The 22,499-nt window shown below is 36.2% G+C and overlaps 1 protein-coding gene across 1 annotated transcript; it reads left to right on the top strand.

Annotated features, from left to right (window-relative positions):
- The first annotated feature begins 3,208 nt into the window (after positions 1-3,208).
- On the top strand, positions 3,209-21,151 carry LOC129280851 (E3 ubiquitin-protein ligase MIB1-like). Its single transcript, XM_054916853.2, has 9 exons — positions 3,209-3,340; positions 7,825-7,911; positions 9,617-9,745; positions 10,193-10,374; positions 11,543-11,732; positions 12,225-12,303; positions 12,714-12,800; positions 14,311-14,513; positions 15,561-21,151. The coding sequence occupies exons 1-9, from the start codon at positions 3,212-3,214 to the stop codon at positions 15,699-15,701; spliced, it is 1,227 nt and encodes a 408-aa protein (XP_054772828.2). The 5' UTR covers positions 3,209-3,211; the 3' UTR covers positions 15,702-21,151.
- Positions 21,152-22,499: the final 1,348 nt, after the last annotated feature.

Genomic DNA, 22,499 nt, shown 5'->3' with positions numbered 1-22,499 from the left:
TGGAATGGTAACTTCTCAGTGGGGGTGACAATGTTTCACGCAAAATTCGAAACAGCATCGTAGACATTCTACACACTGTGTGGAGTTGCGCGCTCAAAATGTGCGAAGATCGCTTCCTGAAGAATGGTTGTGTCCTCATGCTAGAAGCAGTTTAACAAGGCAAAGCGATCATGAAAACTACATTGCGGGGTGGTTTTTCGACCTGGTTTGGAAGATCTCTTCCAAGACCACTTCGACCGTTCTCATTACACATTAAACTAGTTTCCACTAAACTAGTTTTAGGGTGGTAATGAGAACGGGGTCATAGTTGCACTTGTGCACGGGTGGTTACAATGTTTCTGTTAAAAATAAATCCATATCATTAAGAAGGTCTCTCTCTGCATTTCAGATTGGCTTCTTTAACTTTAAGAAACTGCATCAGTGCAACTTTTCTTTGTGAACAATGACTAAACTAATTAGAAAAAATGTCAAACACTAAATTGAGAATATACAAAAGTCTATGCAAAATCAGCAGAATTAGTACACGTGAGGATACATTAATACACCACAGCAAAACTAAATATGTCATTTTGAGAGGTAGACAAGTTTCATTTGGTAAACTAATCCCTTACATATTTTTAAAGAATTTTGCATGATATTAACTTGATTGTTATCTAATAGACAGACACAGAGTCTTGCCAAAAACCACAATTCTCCCTGTTTTGCCCCAATCCCCCCTCTTCTCTGATTTGGTTCTATCGAGTGAGGTTCACACGACACTCTGCTAAACTTAAGATGCTATTAAAAGTTATCCTCTTTTTCAAGAAATTAGCCTTTCACATAAAGAATCGCAATCAAATTCAACAAACTTCAACGCTATTTGATTTCCAATCAATGAAATATGCGTATTTGGGACTTGCTCTGATTTCTTGAGCAGTGTTTGATCATAACTCTTGTACTGGACTTTGCAACAAAACATGTAGTCAAATGATTGTGTCAGCTGCAGTAGGGGTGCAAATTCACAAGTGACAGCTCAATTTTTTACTAAAGCGATACTTGTTTTTAATGCAAAGAGCCAAACATCAATCATTTGTGAATTAGCAATTGCAATTGATTAAAAGGCTTTTGGTAGCTTTTAGGACCTAAATTTTACCCGCAATTGAAAAGTTGACAGAATCTTCAAGGATAGTCCTGAGAAAGTCACCGCAAACGAGGATTCAAGGGCAGGCTGCTTGGACACTCCCTCCAAACACGGATTTTATGCAGGTGTCCCCCGAATTGTCCAAGATTTGCACACTGTACATAGGAATTGATTTACAGACATACCAGATTTGCAAATTACATACATGTACTCTATTCAATTTTTAGAACGTCATGATTTGGGGATTTTTTTCTCATTTTTGGCATTTTTGACACTCAGAAAAAAACACCCTTTTTCCACATTGTTGGGGTTACTGTCTAATGGCAGTGACCCCCCTGGAATTTAACTTGCAATCCATCTCATATATCTTGCACTTCCCATTAGTTGAGAATCACATAAAATAGTTGGTTGAGGAGTGTGCTCCGTCACACTCTCTTCCCTTGTATTCAAGACCACCCACTACAGGTCGCACATCAGTGAGTTTGAACCAGGACTTAAAGTCTCTTAGTGTCTGAAATTATAACTCAGGAAATGGTTCGTGTAGTGTAGCGTACACGAACCATCATTACAAGTCCAAAACTAATCTGTTCAAGACCACCCACTACAGGTCGCACATCAGTTAGTAAAGGCTCTAGTCTACATGTCTGAACCTATAACTCGGGTAATGGTTCATGTAGTGTAGCGTACATGAACCATCATTACAAGTCCAAAACTAATCTGTTCAAGACCACCCACTACAGGTCGCACATCAGTTAGTAAAGGCTCTAGTCTACATGTCTGAACCTATAACTCGGGTAATGGTTCGTGTAGTGTAGCGTACATGAACCATCATTACAAGTCCAAAACTAATCTGTTCAAGACCACCCACTACAGGTCGCACATCAGTTAGTAAAGGCTCTAGTCTACATGTCTGAACCTATAACTCGGGTAATGGTTGGTGTACGCTACACTTCACGAACCATCAGCACAAGTCCAATATGTCTTCTTTGAATAATCAGAAAAATAAGTACCAGTATGATTAATGCAAAAAATTAATTTACAAAGGCATCTTTACGATGTACACAAATGGTATAATTCGCTCTTGTTCCAGGGCTCTATCAGTCTCAAAATTTGTGATTTAAAATTTTAGATGTACCTTTTTTCTTCACACGTAAGTAACCCCCCCCCCCCCCCCCCCCCACCCATCCCTTCCTTGGCAGAATTTTCAGGTTTGGTATAATATGCTTAAAGTTTATGATCTCTCATGTGAACATTGCTATTGTCTATTAGGCTAAGTGAAGTTTTGATTTCAAGCAAATAGGAATCTGTATAAAGGAGATTAGGTCTCCCTGGTGTATCAATTAAAACACAGGACATTGTCATTTTGCTTTATTCAATAAAACTTTGTTTTCTGAGATTGCTCATCCCTGGGGACAGGGTAAATTGCTCATTTTCTTGAATTGTTTATAAAAAGTTGTTTGTTTAGCACCTTTGACAATTATGATAGATTATAAGCTAATGCACTTTGATGAGGCCATACTTTTTGTTTCATAAAATCTAGATACTGATCATCATCATTACTACTAGTATCATCTTGCTGGTTTTGTTTGTATCATTTCGTGGTTAATAGCATTGTCTTCATAATGATCATTATCATCATGCGCCATCATCGTCGTTCGTGTTGAATAGTTAATATTTTCCTCTGAAATGAAATTTTTTCTCCACTTTTCTCCATCTGACAAGCACACTATTTCATCCTCCTTGCCCATGGATAAGCTTTTAATGACATTCCTAGTAATAATAATCATAATAATGATTATAATAATCATTATTTATTTACCCAGGGTAGCCACTTCGGTTATAAACCTGCTCTATCATTGGGCCATGCATAACATATTACATTATGTTTTTATTACCCTTCTCCAATCTAAATGATGAGCGCTTAGGAAGAAGGCAGAAGGTCCGACTTTTACAAGTCTTTGGTATGACTCGGCCGAGGATCGAACCCACGACCTCCCTTTCATGAGGCGGGCGCTCTACCACTGAGCCACCATGCCCAGTAATATCATTAATTGTCAGCATTGTTTATGTCTCTTTATCTTTCACAGTGCCATGAGGATTTTGCTGTCCCGGCTGCCACGGCCATGGATTGTAGACGAAAAGAAAGACGATGGTTATACCGCCCTCCATCTTGCGGCTCTCAATAACCATGTAGAAGTTGCTGAACTCCTTGTCAACCAGGTAAAACAAAAGTGTTTTTTCCCATTAAATGTCCAGTCGGTGGAATTAATCTGTTCTCATTACAGTCTTAAAACTAGTTTAGTGGAAACCAGTTAAGTGGAAACTAGTTCAACCTGTAATGAGAACGCTTAAAGCGGTCTTGGAAGCAATCTTCCAAACCAGTTTGGAAAACCACCTCACGATATGTTTTCGAGATCACTTTTCCTTGTTATATTGGTTTAGGCATAGGTGGAAACATAACCGTTCTTCAGGAAGCAATTTTCGCCCGGAAGTACAAGAGCTTTTGCCTCTTTGATGCGATACTGTTTGTACTGAGGTTTCAAATTTCGCACAAAACGTTTGACTTTACTCAGACCATACCCATAGCAACAAGATCGCTTTCTGTTAAGTGATTTTTGAAAACAAACTTTTGGGCGATGAGATGCAAACACTTAAAAAAGCAATCTTCCAAACTGGTTCCCCGAACAGTTTCCACTAAACTAGTTTTAGGACTGTAATAAGAACAGGGTCTTGTTCTATTCCATTATTTCCCTTTTAAGTATAATTTATGAGAGAAATTGATAATTACATTGGAAGGGATAGGCTGTGAGATCAAATTCTACATAATAAACCCCATAACAAAACCAGTTTGAGATTTTTAAAGTTCAACATTATTTTATACAGCCAGGTTCAGATATTTAAAAAGTTCAACTTAATTTTGAAAGTTTAAGCCCATATTTCAAGAAGCTCAGAGTTATGGTCAATGAACTTAGGTATTAAGATGAAAAAGAGAGATGATCTCATACCGGAAGTTTAGATTTCATGAAGCTTGGATGGATTTGTACGTAGTAAAAATGATGTTTAAAATTTTTATACAACACTGTTTGCTGTACAAGCCTTGCAGCAGTTGTTTAAGCAGTTGAAACAAATGTTTGAAATTTTAAACAACAAAGTTCCATTTTAAAAATCTGATTCACAATAAATTAAGCATGTTTTTTTTATTCATTCACTGCCCTTGTCTGAGATTAACCAATCATACACTACACCTTTAAACTTACTGTGTAAGGAATTCTCCAAAATTATTTCACACAACTTCTCAGTTACAAAATCATTGAAAGAGGTCATTTCCATGAAACTTTTACGCAAAGTTTGTGTGTGTGAAATTTGATGTTGCGAAGTCAACTGCCACAATATTATACAGTATACATGTATTATTTCATGATGCTAGCGAGACTGCCAGGGTGTTCCGCTTGTTTTTTAAGTGTTTGTATGAATCATGGAAAATGGATGTGTACATGTTATTCATCATCATTATCATTGTCATTATCAGTATCATTACCATCATCATTTATCATTATCATCATCATCTTCATAGGCATCATCATTGTTATCATTACCATCATCACCATCATCATTCTCATCATCATCATCATCAAGTTGTCAAACTCTGTGGTCAATAAAAAGGCAATCCTTTAATAGGAAGAGAGTTTACAAACAGGAGCTACATGTAGGTTTGTTACTTTAGTGAATTGATTTTGACAGTCAATCATGTTTAGCTCTGTTTTTGTTTCTTCTTCACTTCAAGATAACTCTCTACAATTAGAGGAGATGAATGAGAAAACAGTATTTAGCCCAAAATGGCCCCCAGTAGTTTTCATTTTTTCAAAAAACAAGTAAAGCAATGAAAAAAAAAATTGTGCTCACCCAGAGGAAAGCTCGGTTATAAAATATCCACAACTGCTGTTCATAGATTATTCCATTCATAACATAATGGATAATTAGTTTTGACAGGTCTTACCGGCGAATGCTCAGAGCTCTCAGTGCTCAGGTATTACACTGTTGTGTTAGCTAATACATTGCCCCCTTTTTTTCCCCAAGTAAAATGTAGGTTTGCAAATCAGTGCCAAAAATAAGCCTCATGAAACGTTTCCTAGATTAAAATTATACAAGGCCGTTTCCCAGTTTCTTTCGATATTGAAATTGGCTTTTATTTCAGTTGGGGTTTCCAACTTCCATTTCACGTTGGTGTTTAATTCAAGGTGAAGTGAATAGTTTTATTTTTTCACCCACTGACTGATTATCGTGATAAATTGATGGAATTTTTAAAGCTCAGCTTTTTTTCGGAAGCCACTCGCCTCCTAGTCACTTATATGAAGAACTATGTTAAAGTAATAAAGGATTAAAACAGAACTGATTTTCACAAAAGTACGTTATCGTGGTTTGGCTTAAAATAAATGTAAATATTTTTTATGACAGCTCAGAATAAGCTAGATTTAGAGTTAAAACGTGGGCAGCAACCTTCTTTTGCCTCGAAAGAGTTCTTCACAGGTAATAGGAGACTTTTCAGACAATATGAGACTGCCACCATTGCTAAATTATATAGTCTTTTCTAAGCTGCCCTCAAAATTTTTAAATTTTGAGATACAAGGTTTTATCATATACAAGGTTTTGTCATCCCAGCCATGTTAGGGATGCACCATTAGATATCCAGGGGGGCTGGAAATTTTCCCCCAAAAAAAACTTTACTTGCTATATTAGCCCCCCCCCCCCCCCCCAAAAAAAAAAAAAAAAAAAAAAAAAAAAATTGACTCACCATCAGAGTAAAAAAAAAAATTGGTCACCGACAAATCATCTGAAAGGGGCAAAAAAATTTGGCTCAATGGACTAAGGAAAAAGAAAACTTTACCCAAAGAAGAAAGGAAAAAAAAAACTGCATCAACCAAAACTTCCTGCCCCCCCCCCCCCCCCCCCCCGGGTATCTAATGGTGCGTCCCTAATGCTGGTTCATTCTTGCAAAACTTTCCAAGAAAAAGTTTTTTATCAATGGTAGAATGATGAAGCTCCATTCTATCTAAAGGGGATATTCACCTCACATGTCATGTAATATAGATCATCTTACATACACATAAGAAAAAAACAATATTATTAGTAGTAGTAGTAGTACATGTAGTAGTAGTAGTAGTAGTAGTAGTATCAGTAGTAGTAGTACATGTAGTAGTAGTAGTAGTAGTAGTAGTAGTAGTAGTAGTAGTAGTATCAGTAGTAGTACATGTAGTAGTAGTAGTAGTATCAGTAGTAGAAGTAGTAGTAGTAGTAGTAGTAGTAGTAGTAGTAGTAGTAGTAGTATTGTAATTGTTATCATTATTATTATCATTATTAGTATTATTATTATTGAATTATATTGGATTGATCATTTATTCATTCCATTCTCATAAAAAAAACAATTACACAATTATTACAAACAATGCATATATACAAATATTAAAATCGAAACAATGCATGAAGAATGTTTATCATTTACAAAAGATTGATAATAGAAAATATTATTCCCAATAGGGCCTAAAGTACTTGCAATGAATTAATCAAATGGAATTATAAAATCTAAAAGAACTCCCAACTGCAACTGAGTGGGTTTTTAAATCCTTTCTGAAAGTTGCTGGTGCTTGTCTATGTGTATGAATACACATAAAGCAGAGCTTCCAGTTAGTAGGAATTTATCCTACTTAGTATAATATTTAAGGAGAAAGTGGCACTGAATAGGGATTTTCCCCTAGAAATAGGATTTTTGAAACTTGTAAAAATTGTGATTTTGGTATGTTTTTCAGGATTTAAGGAAAAGAGGATTTTAGGCTTGAGAATAGGATCAAAAGACATAACAGAATATAATTTTTTCAGAGTAGGTAGCAGTTCTGCATAAAGGGATGCAGAAAAATGTGGATTTGCCATGCAGCTGGAACCATTGGCCTTTTAATGGCTAATAGGCATTAAACAATAAAGACTTTGAAAATGAATAATACACTTATCCTTTGGATTTTGACAATTAAAACTTCACTAATATTTTTTCCGCTTTTATTAACTTCTACTTGACCTCAGGATAGAATTCCAGTTGAAATTGAAGGATAATACAAGATTGATGAAGTCATGAAATATTGCCATTGGCTTTGGAGCTCAAGTGTGATGTTGCATTATGATAATGATTCTGTATTCACTCAGCTATATGTTATTGTTGTTGATAAATTCCTAGTAATCTACTTTAGCTCACCAACTTCTTATTCGTAATTTCCATAGACTTAATGTAGAGTTCAACTGGAAGTGAATCACAAATGGTTGTAATTGATTCATAACAGCGGCAAGCCAATCAAATTCTCAGAAAAATAATTTATATATATATATATATATATATGTATATCTAATGCATTATTATCGATTTTTGTAAAATCATCTTCCTGTCCTTGACATTTAAATTAGTACGTAATGACCCAAACTGCGAAATACTATTCTTATCTCAAAAGAGAGTGGAAACAAGATGCACAATTTCTGTTTTGACTATGCATTGCACATTTATTGTGATATGAAGTTATGCAGTTAATTTGAACAAGCACATGCTTTTAGGATTATCATATTACATCTCTTTTACTATAAAAACTTTGTTTGTATAATCATCTCTCTCTCTCTGTGTCTGCATTATATCTTTCTCCATCTCTCTCTCTCTCTTTCTCTCACAGGGTCGAGCTAATCTAGATATTCAGAATGTCAACCAGCAATCAGCGCTTCATTTGGCCGTTGAGCGTCAACACACACAGATTGTCCGAGTAAGCCTATTCTCAAATATCTTGAGTGCGTTTGTTGGCCTGTGTTCAAGTATTGCAACCAAATTAAAGATAAATGCCAGTTGTGGTAACGATCTCAAAATGACTTTTTACAGAATCCAATATAATGACCACCCAAGTGTCTGTTTGTATGAATAAAAATATGTGCCAAAGGATTCTGGAAGAAATTGTGTAATTGCTGAGAAATAAGCAAAATAAGCGCGGATTCGGGCACCTCCGCTGGGTCTTTATTCCAGCAATATTAATGTACACTGTCCCACGTGTGACTATCTGTGTTGGCGATATTCAGTGTGATCGTTTTTCAGCTTAGAATTTATGATTTCACAAAGTTCAGTATATGTAACTGTACCAGATCTAGATCCACGATGATATAGTTATACTTAACCTTGGTTTTACAGACTTTCTCACCAAATCAGTGTTACATTAATGGCGCTGCGCTGGGGATAAAGATCCAACAAGGAGCCAGAGCAACGGGCAATTGCATCCCCATAACAGCCTAATCGCCCCTAAAATTCTCAAAATGGAATGCTTTGGGGGCGACCATTTTCTCTGACGTTGCTACAAGATCTGCCACAAACAATACTCAGGAGCATTTAGAAATTAACATTCTAAATATGGCAGAATTAGGAGATTTCTTTGACAGTATAATTAATCACTGCAGACAAAAATTAGAATGAAAGAAATGTCCCTCAAAATATAGAAATCGCCTCATTGTGAATAGCCCCCTAAAAAATATTTACATTTATGTCTTGCTCTGCCCTGGAATGTAAAAAAGTGGCTACAGATATTGTTAAAGGCCCCCAATGAATTGTTACAGGTTCAATACAAATTGGAATTTCAAATAAACTTATTTTATTTGTTTAAATTGCATTTCTTTTTTTTTTGCCAAACAAGTCTGATGAATTATATTCTGAATTTCTAAATATATATATACAAATTTCATCACTGTATTTCCCGATTTCTTTTAATACAATTGTATTTTAGGCCTTCATGTGTTGGTACATAATGTTAAAAGTTGTATCATTATACAGGTGCAGAAATGATTATCTGCATGTATATTCACAAAAAAATACTATTTGTGCATTGCTGTACTTTTATACTGTGGATGAAAAAGTTGACTAACATTCATCAAGAGAGGGAGTCCTGTGTTCAGAGATGAGTGCAACATTCACTATAGTAATGCCAGCTCAATTGAGAAAGATATAAATGTTTAATAAGTTGCAAACTTAAAAGATTATGGTTGTTTCCGATTGTGCATACATGTACATTTCAGAGCTGGATCCATTATTTTGTAGATGTACTGTAGGGGCACATTTGGCTGGGGAATACAACTGCACTTCCATGAAAATCCTACAAGCAAGACACAGGTTATCAACTTCAAAATTGTCTTTAAAAATGTCATCTTAAAAATATTACTAGCTAAAGAAAGGTTATCAGCTTCCAAATCAGATGAATTCTTACTCCCTGAATAATTTTAAAAGCAAAAAAAAAATGAATAAAGAAAGAAAAGGTCACCTCTAATAAAGTAAATACATCAATGAGTATTCCAGGGGAAGCCCCCTCCCCCCCCCCCCGGAGATTTTCCTCGACACGTTACCATTCTTATTCTTATTCCACTGAGCTACATGTATATAGTACCTTAGCTCATCCAGTCTCATATCTTTCATCCATGACCATGAATATTTAGCTGCTGGTGCGAGCCGGGTCTAAGCTCGATCTCCCGGACAAGGACGGAGACACACCCCTCCATGAGGCGCTACGTCATCACACCCTCTCACAACTCAGGCAACTACAGGACATGCAGGATGTGGGCAAGGTAGGTTTATACCATGTATATGACTTCCCAGATCAAACCTACAACAAGTCTACCAAAATGAATTTCATTGGCTTGCACATGTGACCAGCCACCCCAAACCAACAATAATTGAATAAGAATTTTAACTGAATGAAGATTTTTAGAGTAAAAGTGATACTGCAAGCCGCTAAAATATTGGTCAAACATGTGACTTGGTCACTTCAAACAAACCTCCATAATAGCTTCCCCCCCCCCCCCCATCACATCATGACGTATCTACTAGCTTTGAAATAATAATCCAACACTAAACAATCATAAATACAGAAATTATTGTTGTTGTTTTTCTTGATCTTATTGTTGTTTTTCTTCTTCTTTATCTTGCTGTTGTTGTTCTTTTTAATTTTGGGTTAATGCAGTAAACCAGACTTTCTTCATTTTCATTTTTTCCCCTTCCAATGATTGTATCAGCTCTTAATGGGTCTAGGAACTCAGTCTGGTGACAAGAAGAGCAGTGCATCCATTGCGTGCTTCCTTGCGGCGAATGGAGCCGACCTGAACGTCAAGAACAAGAAGGGCCAGTCCCCGATGGACCTGTGCCCGGATCCAAACCTCTGTAGGGCATTGGCCAAATGTCACAAGGAGAAGCACAGGTGAGATCGCAGTACAGGACCTCTCCCTCTTCTCCTTGTTCCTTCTTTTTATTTTACCCCTCTGCATCTTCCGCAACGGTATTCCTATGATTTCCCATTGACCAAAGGTCACAAGGAGAACCACATGTGAGTTAGTGATACAGGACCAGTCTCCCTTTTCTTGCTCCTTTTTTTCACCCTCCGCATCCTCCACAGTGGTTTTCTTGTATTTCCCATTGGTTGAATTGGTTGAACACAGGTGAGTTAGGACTTTTCCTTCTTCTCTTATTGTTCCTTCTTCTTATTTTACCCCCACAGCATCTTCCACAGTGGTATTCCTGTATTTCCTGTTGCATATATGGCATAAGGAGAAGCACAGGCCCCCATTCCACAGAAGGGAGACCTTTGAGAGACCTTTGAAACACCAAACATTGGCAAGGTCTTACAGCAGTATCCAAGATCACTGAAATTTAAAATCTCTTTGGAATGGCTCCAAAAGAGCCCCTCAAAGAACTCTGAAAGACTTATTAATACTCCTTGTCTTAATGGGCTTAGACTAGTCCTTTAAAGATCTTTCAATGGTCTTTCAGAGATCTTTTATGCAACAAGTGATCTTTCATAATTCTTTCCATGGACTTTTCCTGATCTTTCAATGATCTCTTAATGATATCTCACGAGTCTTTCAGTGATCTCTGCAAAAATCTTGTGAGACTGTCAAAACATCATGGATAGACTAATAAGAACTTTGAAAGTTCATCAACAGAGCGCTGAAAGACTGCTGAAAGACTGTTTTGAACCATTTCAAAAAGTTGTGGAGATCATGGAGACCACGAAGGTCACCACTGAAAAGATCAATCAGGAATTAAGAAAGACCTCCGAGATCTTTGAAAGTTCATCGAAAGACCTTTGAAAGATCAAGCAAGTTTCATGGTCTTTCAGCGGTCTTCCAGACGGTGGGTCTTGCCCTCTGTGGAATGGGGATCCTCTTCTCATTGTTCCTTCTTCCCGTTTTGACCCCCTTAAGTGGCACCTTACAAAAGGTCTGTCTTTTAACAGAAACCCAATTAAGTGTGTTTCATTGTCATTACTGCACTAACCATTGTTTTACATGTATTTATACTGAAAAAGGAGGATTACAAAGGCGATATATTTAATTCATTCTATAAATTCATCCACTTTATTGGTTTAGCCAATCCAACCTGTTAATGGATGGTACAGACTGCGGCGAACAGGAATCGTTGGAGGAATGCATGGTGTGTTCAGACATGAAACGGGATACGTTGTTTGGTCCGTGTGGACACATTGCCACCTGCTCACTCTGCTCACCGAGGGTCAAGAAGTGCCTGATCTGCAAAGAACCGGTCCAGTCCAGGACCAAGGTTTGTACCCCACCACCTTTTGCCATTTGGCTAGCATTCAAGAATACAAAATTATACTTTTATGAATTATTGCGAGAAACATATTTTATTGTTATTATTGTATAATATATAAAACAAATCAAATTAAACATGTACTTCACTGGATGCAGCTGGATGAAGACAAAGATAAACATATAACCGTGGTCCACAGACTGCCGTAACCCATACCACATACAGGTGAATCCAATGTCACATTTGTATTTTTGCATTAAATCTCATTTTTGAGCAACTGGGGGTTTGACGTGCACTTGAGAAATGTTGCTGGACTTTGGATCCGCAAATTAGGTCTCAAGATTTGTGAGAGACCAAAAGAAAAGATGATAATATGGAGGGGGTTCTGTTTTTTTACTTGAGATTAATAATTTTTGGTTCAGTAAGTTGGCGGGTCATTATTTTGAGTATTCCTGACACATGTTGTTGTTTTTTCCTTCTCTATCCCTTTCCTTCCACTAGATTGAGGAGTGTGTGGTATGTTCAGACAAGATGGCTTCTGTCTTATTCCACCCGTGCAGTCACATGTGTGCTTGTGATGGTATGAACACATCCATTATTCAATTAAAACCTGAAATTGGGGGTGGGAGGGGGTGGGGACCAGGGTTTTTTTTAAGGTGAATTCTATTGCTCAACATTCTGCCATGGGGTACAGGAGGACAAGAACTTGTCAGTTTACAGGGCATAAACATTGAAAAATGTTTCCTTTGTAATTGGGAAATTTTTGCTTGGTGGGTGGTCGTGGTATTTTCATTTAGCAGTGGAGGGTTCTGACCAGGGGCCTGTTTCACAAAACTTGTTACTTTAACAAATTTATGTGATTGCAATTTACATGGATTTGTAAATGTCTTTGAGTAAATTTTTCAGTGAAAGTGATATTGATTGTTCTCATTTAGTTTGTTGATAAACATTTATGTGTTACTTTTGAGGTTATTTTTCCTTCATTCCCAGGTTGCGGAAGTCTGATGAAGAAGTGTGTCCAGTGTCGCGCAGATATTGAGAAGACTGTCCCGTTTGTGGTTTGCTGTGGAGGAAAGGGTAAAATGTCAAGAAACTTAGCTATAATAGTAATGATGATGATGGTGGTATTGGTGATGGTGATGGTGATGATGATGATGATGATGATGATGATGATGATGATGATGATGATGATGATGATGATGGAGGTGATGATGATGATGGCGACGGTGATGGTGATGATGATGATTGTGACGATGATGACGATGATGGTGATGGTGATGAGGATGATGATGGTGATCATGATGGTGATCATGATGGTGATCATGATGGTAATGATGATGATGACGACGACAATGTTGACAGTGTTGTTGGTGAAGGTGATGGTGTTGATTTTGGGGTGATGGTGGAGCGTTGTGGCCCAGTGGATTAGTCTTCTGACCTTGAAACAGATGGTCGTGGGTTTGAATTCCAGCCATGGCGTAATTTCCTTCAGCAAGAATTTATCCTCATTGTGCTGCACTCAACCCAGGTGAGGTGAACGGGTACCCGGCAGGATTAATTCCTTGAATGCACTGAGCGCTGAAAGGCAGCTCAAGCTAAAGCCGGGGTAATAATGATAATAAACAATGCACCTTCGAATAGAATATTTCTAGATAGATGGCGCTATATAAAAGCCTATTATTAATATTATGGTGGTAATTTTGTGGTTTTATGGTGATAACAATTATCATGATGATAATATCAATGAAATTTGTGTGATGTTTTGATTGATGATGTTCATCGTGGCGATGGATGAGAGTGAAGAGTTAAACCAGTTGTCACCAGCCTTGCGTCGTCGTTACATGTATATAACACGCACAGCAGAGTCTATGCTCATTCCCTGACAAAGACTAGCAGTAGCAGTCGAAACATCACTCTCCTACGTTTGTATCATCGTATGACAACTGGTTTAACTCTTCTCTCTCATCAACGGTTAAATCATTTTTCTTTGGTGTAAAAAATACACTAAACCTCACAGCTTTTTCAGTGTTTGCTTAATTTGATCATACTACCCTCTCTCTGATATAGACTTCAGGGAGAAATATGTTCTTTCTCATCCACTTCTTATCTGTGAAAGTAAAGTTAATACTAAAGAACTTGTGAATTGTGGAGAAAATACCCTATGTTATCCTACTCGTCTGTGTCTTTCGTAGATCTTTCTCTTATTCCATTTTTTCCTGATTTGTACAGGGTATGCAATTCTTCGGGTAACAGAAAAAGTTTTCTTTGGCCTGTTGCATAAAAGAAAAACTGTCAAATCAAAGGCAACATTTTGTTTGCCAAATTTTTTGTTTATTTTCCAGAGTTTTTTTGTGGCCAGATTTTTATGCAGCAGGCTCCTTGTGTACAAAACTTGCTCATTCTCGCGGATACTCTCAATTCGAAGAGCCATTTCTGTGTAGTTGCTTGTTAATGTTTTGAAGAGAAAAAATGTGCTTGCAACAATTGATTACAAACTGTTGTGTTGCAAGCTACTAGCCGACTTGTACCAATCCTTACTGGTATTCCTTCTGAATATTCCTTCTCCAATTTTCTTCTCCACCTTTAGCACCGCCGTCGTCACCTACAGCACCTTCTCCGCCATCCAACGTTGCAGCTAGCAACACTACCGCCAACACTAACACCAACACCAATCCAAGCACCGGGGGTGCTAACATTGCGATGTCGTCGAGTCAGAAGCCGGTCAAGATGAACAATACTAACCTGGAGGTCACCAAGCTCAAGCAGCAGCTACAGGACATCAAAGAACAGGTAACATATGAAGATCAGTCTTTTGGAGGGGTTTCAAGAAATTTACAATCAAACTTAGTTTCAAGAAATTTACAATCAATGTGAGGTTGATATTTGGGTCCCAAGTGCAATTTTTTTCACTTTTCAAGGTCGAATGGAGAACCCTGCTTCATATATATTTTTTAATCCATATATATTTTGTTTGTTTGCACTTTTGCATATTTTTTACCTTGTACAAGCATTTGCAATTCAGCCTTTGGCTGCAACAAATGTTTTTTGATGTATCAATAAAGACCATTATTATGATCATCAGAATATAGTATGTACATGTACATGTATAAAATCTTATATAAGCATTTTTTTAAATATGTTTCATCTGATTATTGACCTTCATTTGTCTATTTTTCTTGTTTTTAATTAAACTTGAACTTGATGTAATTGCAAATTTGTAGTCATTTGCTTTATGCCCAAAGGGCCTTCAATTCCACTGACTATAGCGATTTACCCATGTGAGTAAAAAAAAAATGGACACCTCACAAATCCCCAATTTAAGGAAAAAATATGTCATGGACGGATAATTATTATATTCGGCTTGAAAGAGTATCTTCCCCCAAATGATTTTATACCATATTTATGTGGTACATGTATGTCTTCACGCTTGGATAATCAGGAGGAATTCTTTGCAGTGATGCAAATTTTGACTTTCGCCAAAGTAAGGCATGACTGCAATGAATGAATCCAGATGCCAATTATGTCAAAAATCCTACATGAGTTGGTAAATATGTTTACTAAGCCATTTTCAATGAAATTAACTTGAGAATTGATATTAAAGTGTGTCTATTAAACAATCATAATGTTTATTACTGAAAAGCTGTTTTTAAATGGATTTTAATGCGACCCTTGTAGGATTATGTAGGATTATTTCTTGGTTAAAACCTCTTTCTTATGCAATGCATTTTGTGTAATTTTCCTTATTTATGAATTTTGGGGATTAAAATGTGCTATATAACAGCTAAATATTAATTGTCATCATATTCTCTTTTTTCAATTTTCTCTCTCTTTATTCAGACCGTTTGTCCCGTGTGCTTGGATCGCATCAAGAACATGATCTTCCTCTGTGGCCATGGTACTTGCCAGCTATGTGGTGACCGGATGTCCGAGTGCCCTATCTGTAGAAAACCTGTGGAAAAAAGAATTCTACTCTACTAAAGCAACTGCATGTGGAGTGGAGCATGTGGCCAGGCACTGTGAAGGATACTCACGCAGAAATGCATTTATGGGACTGACTATTTATGTCAGAGCGATTGGCAAGGCATTGTGAATTATACTCACAATTATTTGCATGCATGGTGCTGGCATTTGAGTTGTGGTAAATTGAAATTTTGGATGTGTTGTCAAGGAAAGGGAAAACATCACCATTATTGAAATAGATGTGTGTTTACAGCTGATTAGAAGCAGCAAAAAAAAAAACAGTAATTGTAATTTGAAAAGCAGCAGTTTTAAGTTAATTGCCACTTTAAGGATTTAGTGATATTTACTTCAACCATAAAATATAATATAATACATCAAGCATAAAAAAATGGTTAGGCTATCCTTTAGAGCGGTAGCTTAGCATGTTTAGATTTGTTTTTCTCTTTATTTCTTTTTGTGTGTGTGTGTGTGTTGCATGTGTGTGGAGAGTGGTCTGCGTCAGTAGATGTTCGGGAGTTTTCACGTAACAGCCTAGAGAGATTTTATGAACAGAGTAAATGTATTGATAATGCCCGTCGAATGACAAAGAACAGCTGGGAGGTCTTTGTTGAAAATTGGTGAACCAGGGGATGGTTTTTAATGAAAAGGACTTTGTCAGACTTTTATCCGACAAGTGGTATCTTGTCTGACAGTTATCATAGTAACGGTGCTTCTCAGCCAATCAAAATCAAGGAAAGTTGTCCGATCTGACAACTAGTCTGACAAAAATGTTGATGAAATGCCCCCCAGAACAGCAGTATCATCTTGAGTTTCAGAGCTGACCAAAAAATTGCAAATTGGCTGTTTTTTCGACGAAGACTGCTTTGTTGTTCTTTGTCATAATGGGCATTTGACAATATATTTTCTCTGTACGTCACTGAGCAAAACCTCCCTATTAAGCCAAACATCACTAACCTGCAGAGTTTGAAATGGTTAAAAGAATACCGTACCTGGGTCAAAATGAATTAAAGATACTATTGTAATTTTGCCTAACTTTCATACAATCCTTGATGTTGATTGGCTGTTACCAATGGCTCCCATAAGATGGCAAAGTTACCAAAATAGCAGCTAGGCCCACAATATTTACTCTTCATTTACAATGAAAATGATGAATTATAAATTTACATGAAAATGATGAATTATAAATTTACAAAATTTTATGACTATTTTCTTTGAAGTCTTGCACAACTTTTGAGACCAAATTCGCGATGTACGGGTAGGCTATAGTGTCCCGACGCCACGTGACTTTTTATGAGACAATGTCATGCCGAAATCGCTCATTTTTATACTAAAAGGTGATTATTTTTCATTGGTCTGCTTAATTAATTTAGGAATTATTTTAGTTGTTACATGGTCTATAATAATTTTCATTGAAAAAAAAAATGAAAACAAAAAGATGAAAAAACAAAGAAATACATAAGAAAAAATTTGGCTTTTGCATTTTTTGTCTCGCCTGCATAGCAGAGCGAGACTATAGGCGCCGCTTTTCCGTCAACATCAAATCTTAACCAAAGGTTAAGTTTTTAAATTTTATCATAACTTAGAAAGTATATGGGCCTAGTTCATGAAACTTGGAGATAATGGTTATCAACTATTATTGAACATCCTGCCAGAGTCTGATGTCACATGACCAAGGTCAAAGGTCATTTAGGGTCAATGAACTTAGACCATGTCGGGGGAATGAAATGTCATCATATAGATCTCGTTAATGAAACTTGGATATAAGAGCAATCAAGTATCAGCAAACATCTTGTGCAAGTTTCAGGTCACATGACTGAGGTCAAAGGTCATTTAAGGGTCAACTAACTTTGGCTATGTTGGAGGTATTTGCTGAATTGCCATCATAACTTTGAAAGTTGAAGATCTAGTTCATGAAACTTAGCCATTATAGTAATCAAGTATCATTGAACGGTCGAGAATAATGACGTGGTAACGAATGTGCGTGCCAAATTTCGGCGCGATCGCGAGAACAGCGGCCGAGATCAGAAGGGGGCCATTATGCCCCCAACCCCCCCCCCCCCCCCGCCCCGTCCTCTATACATCTTAAATAGCCCATTCCTTTTGGGGTTAAGGTAAATTTACTATCCACTGGTAACTTACCTATCTTTACGATCAAGCCAAGAAACAAGAAAATACCTTTTACAACCATGAATGCCGGGTGTTGTTTTTAATGAACACTCTATAGAACTCGTGTATTCATCAACATAATGCAATGTTACGAAACACAAATACAAATTTGTAAATATTGCCTTTTTTATAGGATGAAGAATAGACAGAGGGGAAATGTTGTATTCTTTATATTCACCATAATTGAAGATGAATAGTTTTTAGTGCTGCCATCACAAGTTGATAGGATAAATTTGCGTTTTGTTGTTTTGAGCCCTTTATTTATCAACATGACTTGACAACTGATTTGTTTTCTTGCTCTGCTCTGAATTGCACTGTATGTTTTCTCTGTAACTAACCAATCTGTCAAAATTTATGTGAATGTTACATAAGAGATATACAAATTTTGCTGCTCGTAAGATTTATGAAATTTCATATTGAAAGTAGTTGAACTGTAGGAGTAGTTTGATGATGATGATGATGATGATAACTAAAGTAGAATCATGATTTTAATGTGTTATTGATCATGATATATTTTTAGAAAGTTGTTAGGATTAAATGTTATTACCAAGTGGTGTCTTTTGGGTTTGTTGCATTGAATTTGATACAAACTGAGAGCTTTGATGGCTCAGGTATACTAATACTACAAAAGGGCCTTTTTTCTTGCTTTGTTTTCCCCAGTAAAAGTTGCTATATTTATGTATGCCAGTCAGTCAATTGTCTTTATTTATCCATTTATTTATTACTTAATTCAGTTTGTTCAATTAAAATGTCTAAGACCTTATGCTCTTATAATATCTAGAGAGAGTTGCTGGTGCTCAGTGGATAAGTCTTCGGACTTTGAACCACAAGGTCCGGGGTTCAAATCCCACCACAGCAAACCAAAGCCGGGGTAATAGTATGCAGCGCTCAGAAACATTTGTATTACGCGTAAATGCGTAAATGTTGTATATTATTATTTCTGCTCTTCCCCCTTCGTTCTTTGTTTTTCTTTATTTCTCTCTCTCTCTCTTTCTCTCTCTTTTTCTCCCTCTGCATTTCTCTGTGTATGGGTTATTGCTTTTTGTATGCAATTATTATTGCAGTAGGGATAGTCGTGCACTGCCTTTTCTCTAGAATTTATTGAAAATTACAGGACTTATATGATAATCTTTTGTAGCATGGGATTTCTAAACGAGCTGGATTTATTATTTATTTTTAAATTCTTTTGTCAGTACTTTGTAGCCTTGTGTATAAACTTAAGATTGGAAATATGGACAAACATAAATGTAATTATGTCCTTGTAAAAAAAAGCTGTTTTTGTCATGTTCCTTGTTCATGAAAATTTAATTAGGTAGGTTTAGATCCAGATGCAATAGTGTTCATCTTCCTGAAAATAATGGAAATATGGACAAACATAATTATGTCCTTGTAAAAAAATGAAATGCTTTTGTTATGTTCTTTGTTTATAAAAATGTAGTTCAGTATGTTTAGATCCAGATGCAATCGTTTACATCTCCCAAATAGTGTATCTTCCAGTAAACTACATGTAAATTGTAAACAGAATTTTGACAATTTTGGCTTGCCATACATGTAGTTATAGCGCAGAGTTGGACCTTGGTAGAGTGGACTTCTGAATACAGGCCAGTATGCAGAGATGCCAACCGTTACGGATTCGCCGTATTTGTTCCGATTTTATTCCTCCAATTACGGTGTTACGGCAACAATAAAAAGGTTACGGAAAAAACAACTACAATACATGTGTATTGCTTTGCTGTGCATGTGTATATATGCGTGTATTGTGCATGTAAATGCGTGTATTGTGTATACATGTATCGTGCATGCAGCGTGTGTGTGGCCAACGGTAAACCAACGGGAGTTTCTCTACTGAGATTTCTATTGCAAGCGCCTCCGCGCGCTGCTGCTGAATACACAGCGGAGTGCAAGCCGCGGTTCATGCATGCACAATGTCAATGGCGATTGGGTGGTTGAGCGTATAAACGATGCTACTTCGCGGGATGTTCCTGAGAAACTCCCATTTGTTCCTGACAAATATGGTAAATATTCCTGACAACCATCCCTTTAGGTTGGCATCTCTGAGTATGTACGGCTGAGAGAGGAACTGACTTATACCGTACCTGAAGTGACATGAGTGGGACTATTGTCGCTGAAGGTGCACAGCCCCGAAGGAAAATGGTTAGATGCATTTCACTGAGGGTGCTGATTCAAACAGTCATTCCAACAGTCGTATATACCTGTATTTAGTAAAGATTTCATAAACATTAGAATCTGAATTCGAGAGATCCTAAATCAAATTCCTAAAACTGCATACTGCAGGCTAGTGTGTTCCCAATGTACATCAGTTCGTAATCATTTAAAATAATTGATGCATGCTGATGTTTGCTTTATCTTTTAACGTGCACCGTGTATGTGATGTCATGAATAGTTTCACATGAATAGTAGGCATATCAATGATTGACGCCTTTCGCATTAGCCTTGTGGGAATTGTCTTTAATCACATGACACATTTCCAACCATTCAACCGCACAGATTATTTGTACGATGGATATGACTACAAAGTACATGCCTATGACATGCGGAAAATGTTGTGCCCATTTATATTGAAATGGGGATACACGCACATTAAGGTGTATGTACTTTACATGTATTATCCCTATATAAGCTATTTTCCAATAATATTCATCCTCGACCGAGTAAACCAAAGTTCTGTCATAATTTTCTCAGCATATAATGGATGTAATGAGTTTTTTATGATTTGCATTGTTCATAGTTGTAATGAATACATGGTAAACAAGATGCTGCTGTTTTTTTTTTCTTTTTTGCTGAAAATAGGTCATTTAGGAAGGTGTTATCATTGTCAGCTTCAAAGCCGGTTCGTCCCAAGATTTTAATTGGTCATATATGACAAAAAGTTAAAGTATGCAATTAATGCAAATGCATACAAAGGAAATTATGCAAATTATATTCCTGTAGCAATTGCACATTTTCTTCAAGAATAATTTGGCACCCTATATATTTATTTATTCATTTAAACATACAAACACTAGGGTGGCCATTTTATTGGACTCTCTTCAAACATTGTTTGAGATCATTCCCACAACTCACATTTATTTTAAAGCATCCTACATGAGTGTACTATTATTCTTGTTATTTCATGTGTAAAAAAATAGAGATTAATTCTGTATTCAATCGATATTGTCAAAAACAACAATTTCCTTGAATTATAATCACGGAATATTGATTCTCGTAGATATTCTGCATGTAATAAACTCAATGCCTAATTTTGCATTAATGCTAATAAAATTTTTGCTGAAACAAAATAACATCATGTGTCTTTTGAGTATTCTTACAGAGTATAGTAAATATTAAAGGGGAAGTGGACCCTGACAAAACTTTTGTCGTAAAAATAGCAGAAAAAATAATGAAAACAAATATTGGTGAAGATTTGAGGAAAATTCATCAAAGATTAATAAAGTTATTAGGATTTAAAATTTGTGATTTGCAACATCATAAGCAGCTGCCCCATATGTTATGTAATTTTTTTAATGCATAAATTTCAACTTTTTAATGGTTCATTATGACTTCAAAATTTCCACTTTCATGAGTGGGTGTGAAATAATTTGTCTGTTGATATACTGAAGGTACAACACAAATCTTCATTTTTGGGGAGAAAATCATATTTCACTGATTTTTTAAAATTCATGATACTGTACATGGAAAGATGCTCGCATTATGATGTCACAAATGAAAACAAATCTTTTTTTTATTTTTTATTTTGATGGATTTCCCTCTAACCTTTCTCAATATGATTTATTATTTTTTCTGGTATTTCTACATTTTTTGGGGTCAGAGTGAACTTCCCCTTCAAGTGAAGATATTTTGATTGGGGGGGGGGGGCAAGAATACAAAAAGTGCATCTTAAATAAAAAAAAAATAAATAAATAGTTAACAATACAGAAAAGATGTAGCTGCTGCAAGCTTAACAACAAACTAATGTATACCAGTCAGTCCTGATATCAGTATTAGTGTAACAATAGTCATATAGTGGGAGCATGAAGTTGAACAATTCATGATTATACATAATTATATATGTTTGTTTGAATAATACTTGTTATAAAGATAGTAGTATGGTACTCTCTGTCACGAATTATTATGTATACTGTTGTATCACATTCATTTTCTATTCTGTTTTAGATTGCGCTGATGCATTTTGCACACAATGTATAATGCCTATAACACGAGTGGGCCAGACCACACATGTATTTCAATAAAAACCGACTTGAGAAAATAACGTGTATATAAATATATAAATAAATGAATAAATAAATGCATATAATGTATATATATATGTATAAATATCATATATACCTGTAATATAATCTGATATAAACTAATAAATAAATATAATACATATCATATATGAGAAGGTATTGCTAGTACTCGGTTCGTGCCTGAAAAGTAGTCTCGATGAAAAGAAAAAAGTTGTTGCTTCATTCCCATACCAAAAACAGCTTGATTAACAGTTGCTAATCAGATAATAGAGACATGCGGTAAGTTGGTAAACTTACTTAAGGAGCATTCATGGCTCAACAAACAAACATATCGGTCTCTTAGTCAGTTTTACTTTTGTAGTCTTGCAAATTTGTGTCTTAGAAACCAAATATCTTGCGC

The sequence above is a fragment of the Lytechinus pictus genome, chromosome 17, assembly GCF_037042905.1.
Source record: "Lytechinus pictus isolate F3 Inbred chromosome 17, Lp3.0, whole genome shotgun sequence".
Classification (NCBI taxonomy): Eukaryota; Metazoa; Echinodermata; class Echinoidea; order Temnopleuroida; family Toxopneustidae; genus Lytechinus; species Lytechinus pictus.
Note: the sequence above shows the minus strand (reverse complement) of the source record. Positions and strands in the feature narration are given on the sequence as shown.